Source organism: Panthera onca, chromosome A2 (assembly GCF_046562875.1).
Source record: "Panthera onca isolate mPanOnc1 chromosome A2, mPanOnc1 haplotype 2, whole genome shotgun sequence".
In the NCBI taxonomy this organism is placed as follows: domain Eukaryota; kingdom Metazoa; phylum Chordata; class Mammalia; order Carnivora; family Felidae; genus Panthera; species Panthera onca.
This window is the reverse complement of record NC_138340.1, coordinates 168,214,572-168,233,938: the sequence shown is the minus strand read 5'-3', so window position 1 is coordinate 168,233,938 and position 19,367 is coordinate 168,214,572. Positions and strand designations below refer to the sequence as shown.

Here is a 19,367-nt window from a genome sequence, read left to right as displayed (position 1 = left end):
GTGAGCAGTAGACCCAGAGCATAAACTCCCGCATGTCAGTCTGCGAAAGAAACACCAGAGGGAGATAAAATGAGTCCCACAAATAGCCAAGAAGTGTTTCTCAAACAATAGAATTTTTTAAATCAAAAGACAGAAATTCTGAACTCAGGAGGTGAGTTTAGTGACAGGTTACATGTAATTGAGGAGGGAACCAGAACCCACAGACAGAACTGAGAAATTATCGAGAATGTAGCCGAGAGAGAGAACTCAATGGAAAACACAGAAAGACAAATGCCCGTTTACTGGGAATTCCCAGAGGGGACAGTGGACAGAGCCCGTATTTGACAGTGGGATGGGTAAGGACCTCCCGCTGGAAGATGCCGGTCCTCAGACTCAAGAAGTCTGTTGGAGCGGGAAGCATTCAGCCCCAGACTCGTACGGTGAGGCCACGGAACAGCCACCAGCGTGTGACCGGGGACAGGGGAGTAAGGTCTCCGTTTTCGGGGGGGAAACAGTTGTCAGCCTGCAGTCGCACTGGCAGAGGCCATCTCAACAAGGACAGGTTAAAAAAGAAAGAAAGAAAAGAGGAAGGGAAAGAAGAAGGGTTGAATAAAGACACTTTCAAAAAAATGAAGATTTGCCACCAACAGATCTTCATTTAAGTTAATTCTACAAGATTTACTCCAGACAAAAGAGAGTGATCCCATAAGGAAGACCTGAGATACAGAGAACAACCAGCAAAGAAAACAGTAAAGAAGGGATTACATGTAAACAAAATAAACTGTAAAATCATAGTGTCCCATGAGGCTGAAAACCAGACAGATCAAAACAGCAAACACAAAACGACAGCATTTTCACGGAGATGAGCATGATTGAGTGAAAGTGTTCCAAGGTCTTTGTAATTTTAGGGAAAAAGCCCAGAGCTTTATTAATTGATGAGAATTTGTGCATGTGGATTTTAAAGTCTCTGGGAACCATGAAGAGTTAGAAATTGACTATGTAACTTTCAGGCATAAAGACAACACAGGTTGTGGGTGGAACCAGAGGGTATTATGCTGAGCGAAATAAGTCAGAGGAAGACAAATATCCTATGACTTCACTATCATATGACTTCACAAATATCATATGACTTCACTTTGGACTTTAAGATCCAAAACAGATGAACATAAGGGAAGGGAAGCAAAAATAATATGAAAAGAGGGAGGGAGACAAACCCTAAGAGACTCTTAAATACAGAGAGCACACAGGGGTGCTGGAGGGGAGTGGGTGGGGGGATGGGCTAAATGCGCGATGGGCACTAAGGAGGGCACTTGTTGAGATGAGCACTGGGTGTTGTTGCTTGTAAGTGATGAATCACTAAATTCTATTCCTGAAACCTGTATTACACTATATGTTAATTGACTTGGATGTAAATTAAAAAAAAAAGACAACATAGGATGCTAGAAATAACTTCAAATATATCAGAAATCACAATAATGTAAGTTCCAATTAAAAACAGAGATTCATAGACTGGAAAACAAATAAATAGGTTTGTGAAAGGCAAAAGCAAATACTGACCAAAGAATATTGCTCTACTGTACTGAACACAGATAAAGCATATCTAAGAAAAAAACCTTCAGAGAAAAAAAGGATCACTATATAATGATGGGATATTTAAATCTCAAATCCGTGTCCTGGTAACATAGTCTGAATATATATGAACAAAATTTGATAGAACTACGAGGAGACATTGCCAACTTCACCCTCACAGTGCGAGGTTTTGTATGCCTCCCGCGGTAACTGGAAAATCAAGCAAAAAGTCAGAAGGGCACGGGAGGTCTCAGCCGCTCAGGTGCCGAGCACGATTCAGAAGCAGGAAGACGGCACACATCACGTGCAGGTCACATGTGTTCTCTTCGGGCAGCACATCTATGAGAACTGGTATCTCACAAACCACACTCTTAGACAGCAATGATATTGCCTCACAGAAATGAGTAAAAGAATCTCACTCATGACTTTAGAAAGTTTTAATTTTTTCTGAAAAGCAATGGGTCAAAGAAAAAATCAAAACAGAAGCGTGAAAAATGTAAGTCAACAGTAATGGAAATGTTGGACTCTATTTCAGTACGTGAAAGAGTTTGCCCTGAGTAGAAAGTTGAGAGAACATTATTACATTGACTGTTTATATTAGAAAAGAAACAACATAAAACTAATTAAGTGTTAAAGTTAAGAATTTGGAAAAACACAACAGAATAAACTCAAGTGAAGTAGAAGGAAGGAAATAAATACAAAAGCAGAAATAAAAGACCAAACAAAGAGGAAAGCAAAGTAAGAGTTTCTCCTTCGAAAAAATGGATAGAGTTGAAACATCTCTGGTGTAAATGATCAGGACAAAAGAGAAAAGCCAGAAATAACATTGGGAACTGAGGGTGGCGTGAACAAGGGGTGCTGTATTTAGAAATTTAGATAATGTGACCAAAATAAAGAACTAGAAAGCCGTAACAGTCCTACGAGTGAGGAGGAAATTGAATTAGTAGTTAAAAGTCTTCCCACAAAGAAAATCGCAGCCCCACATTTGTGTGAGATCTTGTTTCACACACCCAAAGAAACCCGGTGTTACACTCAGCACCCCACCGCTCCGCTCCTGAGCTGAGTCCCCCCGGTCCCGAAACTCAATAAAGATAGTACAGGGAAGAGAAATGAGTAGTGTCCCTCAAAAACATAGATGCGCAAACTAAACCAAATACAAAAGATTAAATCTAGCAATTTATTTAAAAAATACACGATAGGGGTGCCTGGGTGGCTCAGTCGGTCGAGCGTCCGACTTCGGCTCAGGTCACGATCTCGTGGTTCACGGGTTGGAGCTCCGCGTCGGTCTCCGTGCTGACGGCTCGGAGCCTGGAGCCTGCTTTGGGTTCTGTGTCTACCTCTGTCTCTGCCCCTCCCCCGTTCATGCTCTGTCTCTGTCTCTGTCTCTCTCTCTCCCAAAAATAAATAAACATTAAGAAAGCTGGTGGCCAGGGGCTCCTAGGGGGCTCAGTCAGTTGAGCGTCCGACTTGGGCTCAGGTCACGATCTCACAGCTCATGGGTTTGAGCCCCACGTCAGGCTCTGTGCTGACAGCTCAGAGCCTAGAGCCTGCTTCTGATTCTGTGTCTACCTCTCTCTCTGCCCCTCTGCCACTCATGCTTGCTCTCTCTCTCTGTCAAAAATAAATAAACATTGAACATTACAAAAATTTTTAAATACATCACGAACAATTTAAGTTCTAACATTAGAAAGGTGGGTAACCTAATTGACCACATTAATAGATTAATGAAGAAAAATCACTGTTTTCCTAATAGATTTTGATAAAAAATTTAACATTCATTCGTAATGAAAATGCTTTAAAATAGGACAGGTTTGTTAACTTGATTAAAAGCAACCTACAGAAATATGTTCCTTAACAGTGAGACACTGAATATATTCCCTTTAGCAGTGGGAATACGCTAAGGATGTGTGGTGTCACTGCGTTTAGTAAGTATCCTGTAGGAGGGTCCTGCCATCGTGCAGGAGGAAGAAATAGAAGTCATCATCGGAAAGGAAGAAAAACCTATAACTATTTACAGGCGGATCTCATTATTTATTCAAAAACACAAAGGAAAACCCAGATGAATTACTACCACGAGGCGCTGAGATGGGCCCCCGTATGTGAGATCATGGGCGAAAGCTAATTGCGTTTCTGTACTTAGAAAAAAGTTAAAAGGACAGTTTCAAAAAACGATCATCATTTACCGTTAAAAAAAGAAGATACCAGGAGTATTTATTTAAATGTATAAGACTTTCATGGAGAAAATTATAAAACCATATTAGAAGCTGTGAAAGATGACCCACATATGCGGTGAGGTTTACAACATCGCACGCTGAGAATAACGATGTTAAGTCTCCCGAACCTTCAGATTCAATAACATTTTAACAAAAATCCCAGCAGGTTTTTAAAAATTTGTTTTATATTTATTTGGAGAGTTGACCAGCTGAGTGTAAGTGCAAAGAGCCAGAGCCGCAGGCACCCAGGCAGAAGAAAACAGGGTCAGGCTCGGCCTTCCCGCGAAGGGGCGTGACCCGGAAGGGCTGGGGGTGGAGGCAGGACCCGGGGCCGACGCAGGCCCCGGGGCGGAGGAGGCCCAGCTTGCTGAGGAACTGACAGAAGCTGGGAGAGCTGGCACGGCAGATCAGAGAGGAGGACGATGGCCTTTTCAGTGAACCATCCTGGGAATCCTGGGTGTCCAGTTAGGGGCAAAAACCTGTCCTCATACACAATCAGTTCTTGGATCTAAGACTCACACGTGAAGGCAAAACTTAAAGCTTTTAAAAGAAAATATGAAATGGTATCTTTATGATCTTGGGATAGAGGAGAATTTGTAAACAAGACACCCAAAGTGCAAATCTTAATGAAAATGATACATCGGAGTGTATTAAAATTAGGAAATTTACGAAGCCAAACCACAACCTGAGCTAAGCGCTGAATAACCCACACAACTGACAAAAGTATTCGTGTGTAGAATGTTTGAAGAACAACAAAGCAATAAGAAAAAGACAACCCGACAGAAAAATGAGCAAGAGGTACGAACAAGCATTTCACACCCGAGGGAGCACGAGTGTGAGTAAGGCACAGGAAGACACCGACCGGGACCCAGAGGAATGCACCTGGAGAGCGCCGTGAGACACAGCGTTGCACCCACCAGACTGGCAACGGTGTTAAGTCTGGAAGCTGATGGGAGCAACAGAAACTCTTACAAGCCGACTGCCGGGGCAACCACTGTGGGACAGGCATGTTCCAGCGGTTCCACCGGAGAAAAGTCTGTCCACGGGCCGGAGACACAGACAAGGATGCGCCCGGCGGCCCCAGGTGGGAGGTGGCGGGAGGGCGGGTGGAACGCCGCGGCTGCCCGTTGGGTTGGATGTTTGAATGGATGCACGTGATGTAGCTGCGTGGCAGCGAGGATGCATGGACCATGGCCGCACGGCAGCGAGGACACACGGACCACGAGCACACGGCAGAGAGGACACACGGACCACAGCAGCAAGGACACATGGACCGCGGCTGCACGGCAGCGAGGACACACGGACCACGAGCACACGGCAGCGAGGACACACGGACCACAGCCACATGACAGCGAGGACACGGGGACACACAGACCACAGTGCCACACGGCAGTGAGGACACATGGACCGCGGCCACACAGCAGCGAGGACACACGGACCGCAGCCACATGACAGCGAGGACACGGGGACACACAGACCACAGTGCCACACGGCAGCGAGGACACATGGACCGCGGCCACACAGCAGCGAGGACACACGGACTAAGGCCACGCAGCAGCGAGGATGCACATACCACGGTGCCTCACAGAACCACAGAAGCTCACGGCCTCAGACACACGTTAGCAACAGAGACAAGTCCGAGAGAACATACACGTCATCATCCCACCATGCTACCCTCAACCCCAGCAAAACTAAGCAACCTACGCGTGTGGAAAAGTCTACAGGAAAGGAAAGGATCCACCCAAGTCCAGGGAACTCGTGTCTGACGGGGAGGAGGGGTGTGACCATGCAGCATTCGCGGGATTGTAAGGTTCCAGGTCTTTTTCGGGGCATAGGTATCCTGGGCGTTTGCTGCCACTGTTCTTTATACACAACACGTGCTTTATAAATGTTCATTGGTATCTAATATTTAATTAAATACAAATATAAAACGCTGATATTTTTGAATTGCAAATTAACAAAAAATATTTCTAACCTTCAAGGGAAAGTCGTCGGGAGAAAGCTGGGGACGTATCTGCAGGATCCCGTGACGTGTTTAGTAAAACGATATATACTGCACGTACATAAAAAATGCGTTTATTTTATTGACCGAAAGAACCCCGCTGTTTCCCTCGCCAGCAGAGTGAGGCTCTGGTTGTGTGTGTAGAAACGAGCATTGGGGGGCGCCTGGGTGGCTCAGTGGGTTAAGCGTCCCACTTCAGCTCAGGTCATGATCTCACAGCTTGTGAGTTCAAGCCCCACGTTGGGCTCTGTGCTGACAGCTCGGAGCCTGGAGCCTGCTTCAGATTCTGTGTCTCCCTCTCTCTCTGTCCCTACCCCTCTCACGCTCTGTCTCTGTCTCTGTCTCTGTCTCTCTCTCTCTCTCTCTCTCAAAGATAAATAAATGTCAAAAAAAAATTAAAAAAAAAAAAAAAGAAACGAGCATTGGCGGGTTGCTTCAGCCATCTTTTCCAACTGCAAACGGGTGTGTGGAAAGACTGGCCGGCGAGCAGACCCCTCGTGGGGGGTGGCCCTGCGAGCAGGTCTGTGCAGGGCACACCCACGCCGCCCTGCGGTCGGGCACCAGCCTCGGGCACAGGGATGGGGGCTCCTCCTGCCGTCACTCTTCTTGTCCCGGAACGGGCGGGTCTCCATTCCCTTCGTCCAGTGCCTCCGGAGACCAGAGCAGACAGAGGACCCATTTCCTTGCGGGACAAAGCTGATGAGACCTCCATTTCCAGGCCGGGGAAAGAATAGAGAGCGCCTACCCCCCTTCCGTTTTCCCTCTTAGAATTAGGCTTTAAATGGCTTCTCTGGTAGTAAATAATTGTCAGGAAAGCAGTCGCGTTCCGGGGTCATTTTAATTCTTCCTGACAGCTAACAAAATTAAATGTCCAAATATCGTGGCGACATGTGACTCTCAGCAGTTGCTTTTTGACTTGAGATGACTCACATCAAAACATTTCCTTGTGTTCGCGTTGCTATGGCACATTACAGAGACGTGCCCTGCCGCCGGTGGCTCACCAAGGCCAGCCCAAGAGCCTGCTGCCCACGGCTGTCCGGGAGGCTCTCTTCCTGCGCCAACGATCAGTTCCTTGTGGCCGCGAGGGAGACGGGAGGCCCGATGCTCCAGCAGGCGCGTGAGAACGCATGTGCTTTCAGACACAGTCTTGAACCGGTGCTCAGGGAGCAGCGGGTCCCGTCAGAAGAGCGTCGTGACAACAAGGCATCCTCAGGCGTCTCTTTGGGCCACACTTTGGTTTGAAAACTAGCACGGGGAGGGTGAGATCGTCCACCGGCAGCAGCCACAGTAGCAGTGATAAGTGCTCGTGGTCGCGGTGCCCCCTCCCGCTGGGGGCTGAACTCATTTCCTCATTCCATGAAGCGAGAGTCGCCACTGATGCCCTCCCAAGTGCCTGGCACTGTCCTGGGCTCCGGGGCAATCCTGCCACGCGGACCGAATCCTTCTGGGTTTGTTGGGTTTGCACCCTAGTTGGGGGGGGGGGGGCGGAAAGCAGAGACAGGTGGGCAGTCCAGGCGATGGGGCTGTCTTCTACTGGGCAGCAATAAACTGACACGTGAGGGAGGGGAGCCCTGTGGATACTGGGCCCCGGGAACAGAAAGCATGTGCAAAGGCCCTGAAGCAGGAGCGTACCTCCGGGGGGTGTTCAAAGAGGGAAGGAGCCACAGATGACTAGTGTCAGCTGGTGAAAGCCTTGCACCTGTGGCAGGGACCCCGTGCAGATGGGACCCCCCCCAGGAGGGCTCTGCAGAGAGGAATTTTGGAATGACCTGCGTCCTCACAGGACCGTGAGTCTGCCGCGATGGCCGTCAGCCCGCCTCGAACGCCGGAGGGGCCCGCGGCGTAGTGCAAACAGCAACCCCACGCCGGTTTCTAAGATTTAAGGGTCTACATCACATTAACAAGCTGTTAAAAAAATTGATCATGAGGGGCGCCTGAGTGGCTCAGTAGGTTATGGGTCCGTCACTCGATTTCGGCTCAGGTCATGAGCTCGTGGGTTCGAGCCCCACGTCAGGCTCTGTGCTGACACTGTGGAGCCCACGTGGGATTCTCTCTTTCCGTCTCTCTCTGCTGCTCCCCTGCCTGTGAGTGCTCTGTCTCTCTCCCTTTGTCTCACTCAAGATAAGTAAACAAACATTAAAAAACGTTGGGGGCACCTGGATGGCTCAGTCGGTTAGGCCTGTGACTTCGGCTCAGGTCACGATCTCACGGTCCATGAGTTCGAGCCCCGTGTCGGGCTCTGTGCTGACGGCTCAGAGCCCGGAGCCTGCTTCAGATTCTGTGTCTCCCTCTCTCTCTGCCCCTCCCCTGCTTGTGTTCTGTCTCTCTCAAAAAATAAACATTAAATTTTTTAAAATTTTATCTTCATACTTTGAAATATATATTCATAATGAAAACTTTTGTTTAAATATGCATAGAGCTATAGTTTTTATTTCTGAAAATCAGGCAAATAATAAAAGACAGCTGGACTGAATCATTGTCATGTATGTTTGGCTGTTTTCTTGATGGACTAGCAGAGTTTACTGAGTAATAAGTTAAAGAATATAATTCCTAATTGTTGCATACTTGTGTCTTTTCTTCCCCTTATTTCAGAAAATCACTAATTATGTTGTTTACCAAGATTTTCATAAAATCTGTGCATTTAGACAGGAACGATTCAAGTATAATTGCACACAGAGTATAAAACGTAAAGGTGTTTTCATCAAAAATATAAAATACGTATCAAACTGAAAATTAAAATGATGTCTATATCTTCAAAAAGGTTATTTTTCTTTAAGAATACTCAAAATGGGGGCGCCTGGGTGGCGCAGTCGGTTAAGCGTCCGACTTCAGCCAGGTCACGATCTCGCGGTCCGTGAGTTCGAGCCCCGCGTCGGGCTCTGGGCTGATGGCTCGGAGCCTGGAGCCTGTTTCCGATTCTGTGTCTCCCTCTCTCTCTGCCCCTCCCCCGTTCATGCTCTGTCTCTCTCTGTCCCAAAAATAAATAAAAAAAAAAAAAAAAAAAAAAAGAATACTCAAAATGGTCTATTACGGTTAGAAGACAAAATATAATAATAGATAACAAAGCTTTAAATCAAGTGTTCAAGTGAAGATGAATTTTTAATTCTGTGTTTTGCAAATTTGATCCGCTTGTAGTCATTGTTATAAAAACAAAGCCTGTGGGTTTCTGGCTTCCGCGGGCACCTGGTCGCCGGTGGAAAGAGGCAGCGCGTGGTTCCTGCGTGCTCGTCTAGACTGGCTGACACGGGGGGTCGGGAACAGGGCTCGCTCGGCATTGCAGCGTGTGCGACTGCTGAGATCCGGCGCTCATCCACGCAAAGTCCAGAACCACAAACGCGGTACAAGAGCGTGTGGATGCTCCGCGTGGCAGGGAGATGAAGCTTCTTCAGGCAGGAATCTTGCTTTCTGGCTCGGAGAGGGTTGACAAGCCACTCTGTGTCTGGGCAGCAGTGACGCGTCACCTTCAGAGGACAGAGGCCGCGGGCGCGGGCTGCGAGCCGGGCCCCCTGGGCCAGGGGTCCCACGTGTGTCTCTGCCCCTCGTGGGGGGTTTGCAGGGCACATGGCCGCCCCGGCCCCGGGGCCGTCTGCGGGGCAGGGGAGAGACAGGACCTCCCCGTGGTCTGACGTGGTCCCCAGCCCGTCCGGCGTGGCCATCAGTCCCATGTACCTTCAGGGGGGCCACAAGGCACTAGAGCACATTAAAGGCTCTGAGGAGGCTCACGGGTGTGTTTACGTGTGTTCGGCTCTATTTAGCTCTGCGTTTCCCACACTTGTGTGAACAGAGACCCCATTTTGCCCGATACCTGTTACCATCCAGGAGAACATGGTTTGGGGCATCTGTAACTCCCCAGACCGGCGTTCAGCCAATACCCTGAGGTGGGAAAGGAGTCATGTCCACGGGCCTCATCCTCCGACTCTGGTCTCCTAGGAAAGGCTTGTGTGGAAAAAGAATGAACTGAAATTAAGCAGGAACACTTCCTTTTTGTTGTTGTTTAAATTCCGGTAATGATCCCCTGCCCTGAGAAGACTGGGCTGCAATGTTGGTTCTGGGGGTGCTCAGCTGGTGCCCTCGCCCCAGGGCGGGGTCTGGGGGTGCTCAGCTCATCCCCCCGCCCTGTAACACTTCTTCACCCCACCAAGGAAAGGAGGACGTGGGCGGGGCTGGCGGAGCTCCTGGGTGGTGCCCTGGCAGGTGCAGCTTCCTCTCGGGCCTGCCCCTCCCCTCCCCAGCACTGGCTGCAGCCCGGCAGGGTCCAAGCAGGGAGACGTCCCCAAGGAAAGTGTGTGGCATCCCACCCCCAGGCGAAGGAGGAGCCAGCAGGTCCACTCTGAGGTCCCCCGATGAGCCAGAAGCTCCACTCCCTTTCACAGATGCCCCTGTGGGTGTCAGAGTGGAGGAGGTTTTCCATGGAAACGTGCGCAGGTGCAGCTCTGTGCCCCCGGCAGTGGGCTGTGCCCGCAGGGGCCACGGGCCACCCCGAAGGGGGCCAGCTTCCACCACCCGCCTCACCCGCCCCTGCTCCCTGCTCCCTCTCCGTGTTCCCTCTAACGGAGCACAGCCGTTAAATTGTCCCGTCCCATGGGGCGCCTGGGTGGCTCAGTCGGTTAAGCGTCCGACTTCGGCTCAGGTCACGATCTCACGGTCCGTGAGTTCGAGCCCTGCATCGGGCTCTGGGCTGACGGCTCGGAGCCTGGAGCCTGTTTTGGATTCTGTGTCTCCCTCTCTCTCTGCCCCTCCCCCGTTCATGCTCTGTCTCTCTCTGTCTCAAAAATAAATAAACGTTAAAAAAAAAAATTTTTTTTAAATTGTCCCGTCCCGGTTTAGCTCTCAGAAGAGACTTCTGCCCGCCCTTCAGTTCAAGTGGCGGGGCCGAGAACGCACCCGCGCTGTGCTGTCACTGCGTGCCTAATTACAGGGACGCTGCACCAGTTGTCCAGTGCAGGGAATTTTTCTGATAAATTAAAACACTAATTAAATAGGCTATTGCAGAATTTTGAGAACATTGTAGGGTTCCGCTTCTCCAGGTAATTTGCATATCCTTCATCTGGTGAATTTAATTTTAAAGGACTTCCTTTTTGTCTCCCTTGAAGATAAAAATGGGCTTTATGCATTGTTCTCGGCTTTATTAAAACAGCTTCTCGCAGGGTTTCCACCCCCTGGCCCTGCCGTCCAGCTCGGACCCACCAGGTCAGAGTCCACGCGAGGCCACAAAAATAGCGTGGAACTGACATCTGATGGAACGCTAGTAGGTTTGTCTTTTCTTAAAATCCTTTAGCCAAAGACCAAACAAAATGGCCGTGTTGCCGTGGCATGCCTAGAAAGTGGTCGTTCGCTTAGACAGAGATGCAGGGAGCGGCATGGGCACAGGCCAGACGCTTGAGGGGGCGGCGCCGTGCGCGTGGGGTCCAGGGTGAGGCAGAGGGTGTTCGTGTCTCTGTTGCACCCGGCAGAAGGGATTTCTGGAAGGAGGTGCCCTGGCTGGGGGCACTCTCGGAGGGAATTCCCCGAAACGGCAAACGTGTGGGGCCGCGCGGAGGAGGATGTCCCAGTGGCCTGGGCATCACGGAACGTGCCGGAGCTGGCTGGGATGGCTTCCGTTCCAGGGCCACTTGCGCTGAAAAGAACAGGAGAGCTGTCTGTAGGACAAAGAGAGAGCAGGCACCGGCCGGCGGCCACGTTGTGTGGAAGGGGTGGCTGCGTGGCTCTCAGAGCGAGTGGGGCTCAGAGCGGGGGGTTCACGGACACAGTGATGCTGATGGGGAAGCTGGGCCTTAACCCAGGTCACCCAGCAGGCGGCCCGGAGGGACACTCAGGTGCATTCAGACGCTGAAGCAGAGAAGCATCGATGAACACATCAATAGCCTCAGAGACCACAGGTTGTTGGCATCTTAGAGCAATGAGCAAACAGACGGTGTCCTCAAGCTTGAGGGCAAAACCGAGGCTGGGTGAGGCAGAGGACCATGCGCAGGACCACAGCCGGTCTTCCTGCGTGCCCGCGGCTTGCCGTTGGAAACTCCCTGCGCGGTGAGGCCGGGAGTGGCCCACAAAGGGTGGCTGGCACGGGATGGCGGTCCCTCGGCGACCGTTGGTATTTGCAGAGGACAGAGAATCTCGACAGCGGGGAGTCTGGGAGCGGAAGCCCGCCGCTCCTGGGGCCCAGAGCCTGGTGCCCACGTGCCCGAGCACGCCTGAGACTCCCGAGGGTCTCACGACGGGTCCTTTCCCGCAGCCGCCCCATCAGCCTGGCGTTTCCTGGCCACTCGCGGGACGTGGAGCCTGGGCGGGTCAGCCCGGGGGTGTCGCTGGACAGAATCACCGACGGGCCTGGAGCTGGGGGCCGGCTCGTGCCCCCAGATGCATATGTGGAGTCCCCACCCCCAGGCTGACTGTGTTTACGGACACGGGGATAGTAAGGGTCAGACGAGGTCATGAGGAGGGGGCCCTAATCCGGCGGGATTGGGGTCCACGTGAGAAGAGGAAGGGAGAGCCCCTCCACCACGTGTGGGCACCTTGGGGGGCGGCGGCCTGCAGTGGGGAAGAGGGTCCTCCCCACACGCAGCCCGCCACCCGCTCCGTGTGGGGTGCGTGGCCCCCAGCGCTGTGGGAAGTCGATGTCCGTCCTTAAGCCGTGGGGCCGCCGTATTCCTGACAAGCCCACACCGCCCGAGACGGCCCTGCCCGTGGCTCCGGGCCACACACCGTGCTCCCTCGGCTTCCCCATTTCTGAGGAGGAGACCACGTGATACAAATCCCAGGGTGTTTAGGACTAACGGAGGTTACGGACTGCTCCTTGGTGCCTGGCAGGGGCATCCTTGCTGCTGTTGTGATTTGGGGCTTGATTATGTGGACTTTGGCTTCCGTCTCACTTCGATCCGTTCAGGAGCCTGAACCAGGCCCTGCGCCCGCTACTCCCGGGCTCGGGCTGCGTGTCTCAGTGGCCGATTGGTTGGAGCTGAGTGACCTCCTCTGTAAAAGGCCAGGACGGCTTTGGGAGGCTCTGGGCTGGCGGAGCCTCACGAGCGCCGCCCGGGCCCCGAGAAGCGGACGCACGGTCCCGGCGGCCTCCGGGGCATCACGGGGACCCGGGGGCACATGTGGGCGCCGCATTGCGCCAGCTCTCAGAGGCCATCATTTTGTCTTGCGTGCCACTAAAAAAGCGGAGACCAGCGATTAAACCGTAATGCGATGCCCCCTGGTCCCCAGATCGCTTTGTGTTTATCGACGACCTGTGTCAGAACCAGCAGCCACATCGACCTGTGAGCGCAGCCGTGGGTCGGGCTGTGACGGCACCGCTTTCCCACACACGGCCCGTGCTTGTCCATCGGCGTTGGTGACGCAGCGTTTCCCAAAGAGCCTGCCAAGCAGCCAGTGCCCCTTCCAGAACTTTCTGGAGTTGGTCAGAAGGTGCCAGTGGCAAGTGGTCTGGTAGAACTGGGGAACGCAGACCCTTCCTCAGAAGGCCTGTAACGGACAGCATGCGGGCGGCAGCCGGTCCGCGGGCCACGCGTGCACGCGGCACCGTGACGGGTCAGACGTGGGGGAGTCCAGGAAACAGGACACATCGGGCTGTAAACGGGGCGAGAGTTCCTGGAAGCTGGGGTGGGGGCGGGCTGCCGTGCTCCCCTGGGGCTCCTTTCCTTGTTTTCAGGGATAGTGGGAGCCAGACATTCAACGCAGCTGAAGGACGTTCTACCCACTCACATTTAAAGCCGTTGAAAACAAAAGACTTTTGCTGGATCTACAATAGGGGTCCGTTACTATGACCTATGGGCCAAATCTAACCTGTCACCTGTTTTTGTATGGCCTGTGAGCTAAGAATAATTTCTGAATTTTGAATTAGTGCAATATCAAAATAATAGTATTTCATGACACATTAAAATCATATGAAATTCAAGCTGTGAAGTCCATAAAGTTTTATTAGAACACAGTCAAAAAAACCCAAAGGACTTGGTACCCACTCAGCCCTGCATGGTTCAGTCACCGCATTTTACTGTCGTCTGCTCACTGGAGGTCATTTGTGTCGCCGTTTCCGGGCAGTGGGAAGGCTGGATAACCGAGTGTCCTGGGGGTGTGGTGAGTCCGCGCTGCGTGGCTCTGAGACCTGTGGGGACCCCGGTAGGAGTCGCTGCCGGGAAGGCCTCCCAGCACCCGGGGCTTGGGCTGCTTGGAGGGCGATCCTGCTTCCCTCGAGCTGAGGCCAGCATGCATTTCTGGTGCAGGAAAGGGCCTGGGGCCTAGGGGACTGGTCGGCAAGCCTGCAGAAGGGTCCTAACTTTGCCCTGCAAACAGGAGGATGGCCAGCGTCCGGCCCTCTGCTTGGTGGGGGGAGATCACCTGCCGCCGGCTTTGTGGAGGAGGTTTTGTTGGGACACCACCAGGACGTCCCCTTGGGTAGGATCCCTGTGCCTTCACGCAGACCCCTGGCCTGCCCCGCCCAGCACACCTACCACCCCGCCTTCTCTAGGAGGTTTGCTGACCCTCGGACTGGGTTCTCCGCGTTATTATTGTCAGACTGGCTTTTTCATCCCTGACACTGAAATATCGGGTACTCCTCTGTAGCAGTAAGTGCAGTCCCTTTAAAATACCCTTTTCATGCGCTTTCTCCTTCTCAGCCTATTTAAGAGCTCACTATTATTCCCCCCAAAAGTAGCTTGACATTCAGTAAAGTGTTTCCTTTGTTCGCAGAAGAACATTAAGATCGATTGCTTTGTACTCTGGCTCTTCAAGACTGTTCCCCTCCATTCGGGGTTTACATTGGGACACCCCCTCCCCCTGCCCTCTCTCTGGCCCCGCACCCACTGAAGGGTCTGAAAGCGTTTGCCTCTCCAGCCCAGACGGGGTTGTGTCTGCCTCGTTCTCTCAGCGCGGGGATAATTACCTGCGTGTAAAAAATAATGTTCATTTGTTCACGGGGAAAAACTTGGTACAAGACGATGAGAGGCCCCGAGGTGGGCAGACAGGCTACAGCGGGCTCCTGTTTGTAACCCTCTACGAGATATAATCCCATTACCCAAGATTAACGTGGGTGCAGGACAGTAAGAGTTGGAAGTAACCGCTATTTTCTTGTTCTCGTTCGGCATTAACCACAATCGCAAGACACTCTTCATTCTTAGGGTCTGCAATAAAATTGTGTTTTTCCTGGTATTCATTTCCAAAATGACATGGGCTTTACCCGAAAGAACATTGCTGCAGATTTGTAAGCCAAGGTCAATTGCTTCGTGACACGACTTCTTCCCGACAAAGTGGGGGCAGGTGGGTTTGCCGTGCGGGCGTTAGGATTGCCGGGTTTTCATTTACATCTGCTAATTGTTCCAGAGCTCACTTCCCTTGGTCTCATATGGAGGGTCATCGTCCTCTGCCGGTCCCCCTCGTTCTAAGTAGGGCGCGGATGAGGGACGGGGCGGCCCCCGGCACTGCTGGAGTCAGTGCCCGCGCTCAGGCTCGCCTCCCAGTGAGTCTTCTTCGTGAGCTCGGACCCTGGTCAATGGGCTAGGGTTAGGGTGTCTCCCGATGATTGCTCAGTGAATGGCCATCAGATAGTTCTAAAATGAGACTTCGCAGTACGCAGAGAATGTCTGCATTCGACGCCTCGTGCAGTGTTTGCAACAGCCGTGTGAGCTCCCTGTGATGACGCTTGCCCTGTGCGTCCGCTCCGGGGGTGGGGTGGGGGTGGGGGGGCGGAAGGGGCCTCGTGCCCAGCGGGACCAGCTCCAGGCTCGTTCACAGCTGGGCTGTTGAATTCGGCCGTCTGCACACAGTGACTTCGTGAAATGCTTTTCAATAGAGGAAAATGCTCAGAGTGTCTTGAGAACGATGAGCTCTGTAAGCTGACCCCTGTGCTTAATTTTTCCTAACAGTTGACAACAAGGACAAACTGGAAAAAGCATCTGGACTGGAGATTCTTCAGGCGGGAAGCGGGTCGGTGAGTACAGGAGGGGCTGCCCTCTGAGACGCGCCTGTTGGGGAGCCGCTCCCGTCCGTGTGGGGACCCGGGGGACGGCCGTACACGGTCCGTGTGACATCACGCTGACCTGGGGGAGGCCGGAGTTGTTACCTCCCGCTGCTTGAAGACGCTGGTCCACGGAGCCTGGCGAATGTGACGCTGTGTTCGGTGGCATTTGAAGGTGTGATTCGGTGTCCCCCTGAGAACGCAGCCACGGGGTCGGAAAACACTGAGTCTTCAGAAAACACGGACTTCCTTCTTCAGAGGTTTTGTGGTGGCTAAGTTTGTGGACGTGCCCCAGCCAGAGGCATTTCTTGTACCCTCCGGGGACTCGGTGGGGGGGGGCAGACTGTGCCGTGTTACGTGGAGACACGCGTTGGGCCGGGACACCACGCACGCGGGAGCGCCTCCGCGCTGTGACTGGGTGGCCGTGCTGGCTTCAGGAAGAGGTGCTCGGCCAAACGCTCCCGCGGCAGCCGCGGCTGATGGCGCCCACCTCTGGGCCCCCTGGCTGGCGCCCGCTTCCCCGTCTCGGGGCAGCTTCGTGAGTCGCACGCGGGACGACGTGGTTCCTCGCCGGGGTGGCAGCCTGCCACTCGTAAGGCAGCGTGGACCCAAACCAACCGGTGCTATCGCGTCGAAATTGTAGATTTCACGGCCCGGGCGTTACAGATGATTAACTGCTAGGGGGCGGCTGATTTATGAGTGCTCCTCGCTAACCGCGGAGACGCCCTCCACGGAGCCACTCAAAGATTAGCCGCTCTCGTGGGGAAATCTGCCGTTCAGCAGTTGGGAGTCCTGGTTCTCGAAATGAGAATTTTAATTAGTTGCTCCTCACAGACAGGCTTCTTTCCGCGCTTGCTGAGTGGCGGGCGGGTAGGAAGGGCCTTGCAGAGAAAGCGCCCGTGTTCCGCTGGCGTGACGGGCAAGGTGGGGAGGAGACTGGCAGAAACTCGTCGGCGAAGGCTCCGCGGGCCCGAGAGACCCCACTGTGCTGGGTCCCTTCACTCCCAGCTCGGGCCGCGAGGGTGAGCGTGTGTCAGGGAGGACGTCCCACTCGACCCCGCGTGCAGGCAGTGAGGGGAGGAGAAACCCGGAGACGCGGGGTCCCGAAAGGCCCAAGCCCCGGGGAAGGAGCGGGGCCAGTGGCAGAAAGGGCCAGGATGGCTTGGAGCGTCAGAGTCTCGATGGAAGCTTCCCACCGTGCTGCCGGTCCGGGATGCAGCAAAGACGGGGAGCCCCTGCCCTCCTTTCCTGCCTCATCCTCACGGCGGGGGGGGGGGGTCCTGTTCGGTGTCGAGTCGTTGCCGCAGGAGGTGACTGGGGAGAACGTCCACGCTGCTTCTGCCGGGAAAGCTCTGGCACCAGGAGCCCCCCCCACCAGGGTCCACGTGAGGACGTGGGGCCGCCGGCCCCCCCAGACCCCAGTGCGGGGCCTGGTACCCGGGGGCCCTCTTCCTGAGGGAAACACGATCTCCTGTAGTTTCGGGAAAGAGAGGGGACACGGCGATGGGCTGCGCCCCCGGTTCGCTCTGGCCAAGCGAGGTTTCAGAGGCGCCCTCCCGGCCGGCTGCTGAACAGCAGAGAGCGAACAGCACTGTCGGTGGGACCCCAGCCCTCCACCTGTTGGGGGACGCCGCTCAGACCGGGGGGTTCTGGACGTTGTGACTTCGTGTCCTCGCGCCTCCCCGGCATCTTGGCCAAACCCTGCTCCGGTCCCTGCCTCCCCTAGGTCGGCTCCCCTCTTTGAGCCCCTCTGCCCTCCGGTGGCTTGGGGGTCACCGACCCAGCCCGTGATGTGCTGCGGCAGCCCCCCAAGCTTCGTGTCTGTCTTCTCCCTGAATGTCGGGTCTCCCGGTCTCGGCTCCCCCCACACGACTCCGCCTCCTGCCCTGTCACGGGAGGTGATCGCGGCATCCGCCTCGCTGGGTCCCTGGAAGCCTCACAGGAAGATTCTCTGCTTCCCCAGCCCCCGCAGCTCCCGGCGGTGTGTGCTGTCCCCGTGTGGCCCGACCCGCACCTTGAACCCACGTGGAGCTGCCAGATTCCGGCGAGCGGCTGCGAGCGGCTCCCAGTCATGCCCAGCTTTTCCCTTCTCCGTTCATTTTGGAATCTGGACGCTCCCTGTCCCTCTTTGGCCTCGGTTTTGTGTGGTTTTCCGTGGGTGTGTGTTCTTTCGTGTTTCTGTGTCTACAGTGAGAGGGCCCCCCGCCGCTCGGCTCAGCGCCCCGTTCGCTCACTCGCTCGCCATAAAGATTCTCACGGGGTGCCTGTGGGCGCCTGGCACCAAGGACCGGGTCTGCGGCGGGGGGCGGCAGACAGACCTCCCCCTGGCGGAGCTCCCCTCCCGCTGGGAGCCGGGGCCCACGGAGGGACCGGGCTCGCTGTCCCCTGTCAAGACAGAGCCCTGCGTCACCTCCATTGGTTTTGTCTCTCTGTCTCACGTGGACAAACCATCTCTGCGTTTCCGTGCCACGAGCCTCACGCCGGGTCCGCGTCGCGACCACGAATCAGGTCCACATCCGGACAGCCTCACCGCTGCCGTCACCCCCTCTCCCTCCTGGCCTGGCCTCCTCACCCGTGGGCTTTGGAGCCCCGTGGCCTCGACGTCTGCCCTTCTCTCGACCGGCACACACGTTCACGCTCACCTCCTCGGACGCCACCCGCGTCGCCGCCTGTGCCGTCCGTTCCCGTGTCCGCCAGCGGCGGCGCTGTCGGGAGCCTCCGGGCTTCGGCGCGAGTGTTTGTTTTCTTTCTCCGCCCCCGCGGGGCTGCGGCTTGGGGGTCAAAGGGCGTGCCTCGCTGGCTTTCCCATCGCCCTCTTGCCGAGGGAGCACAAACTCACCGGCACGGATCTCGGGGACGGCTCCGCACCCGCCAGACGGTCATTTGCAAGCGCTTTCACTGGCCGTTCCCCGTACGCGCACTTGGCGATTCTCCCCCCCCCTCGTGTGCGCACACACCCGCCCCCCTCCGTCCACGCCCCTGCCACGTGCCTCCTGCGCCAGAGCTCTGCATCCCGCCCGTGTCTACGCTGCCAGCTGGGACGAATGTCGGGATCCCTCCGCTCTTGCCCCCTCTGCACTTGCACGTCAGCCCCCACTCTCCGGCTCGTGGCTGTCAGCACGCAGTCCGCTCTCGCGTTTCCCGCGCTGTTAAGTAAAACCCCGACGCCAGAGATGCCTTCCCAGCAAACGCTTCAACATCGGTGCGTATTTCCCATACACGGCGCCTCCCCCGCCTGCTCCCTGCACCCCGTCACCCCTCGGTCTCCCCCGTTGTTGAAGGTTCTGCATTCAGCCGCCTCTGACTCACGGCTGCCACACCAGCCGCCCCCTCCTGGACCGCAGTCCCTTGTCCCCCAGGCAGGTCTCACTGACCACTGAGGTCCCTGCTCTGACGACCCCAAGGCACAGTCTTCTTCCTTGTACTGCCTCCCGAGGGATCGCGTCCAGGCCTTGGCTTTGTTGTTACCCGTAGGATGGTGACCCCAGACTCCCCTCCCCAGGCCGACACGCTCACTGTGCCCCAGTCACCCCTGCGTCTCTGCACCTGGAGGTGTGGCGAGCCATCTCAGCTCAGAGGGCAGAGCAGGACACCTGAGCTCCCTGCTACCCCATCTCCGTCCCCGAGTTTCTGCGTCCCACAAACAGAAAGG

At 54.7% G+C, this 19,367-nt stretch overlaps 1 protein-coding gene across 4 annotated transcripts in view; it reads left to right on the top strand.

Moving 5' to 3' along the window:
- PTPRN2 (protein tyrosine phosphatase receptor type N2) overlaps positions 1 to 19,367 on the top strand; it is an 812,735-nt gene that overhangs the window by 527,856 nt on the left and 265,512 nt on the right. For all 4 annotated transcript variants that reach the window (XM_078436952.2, XM_078436943.2, XM_078436944.2 and 1 more), the window contains one exon: positions 15,624 to 15,688. In XM_078436952.2, the coding sequence (XP_078293078.2) occupies positions 15,624 to 15,688 (65 nt within the window). The remainder of the gene's footprint in view (positions 1 to 15,623; positions 15,689 to 19,367) is intronic.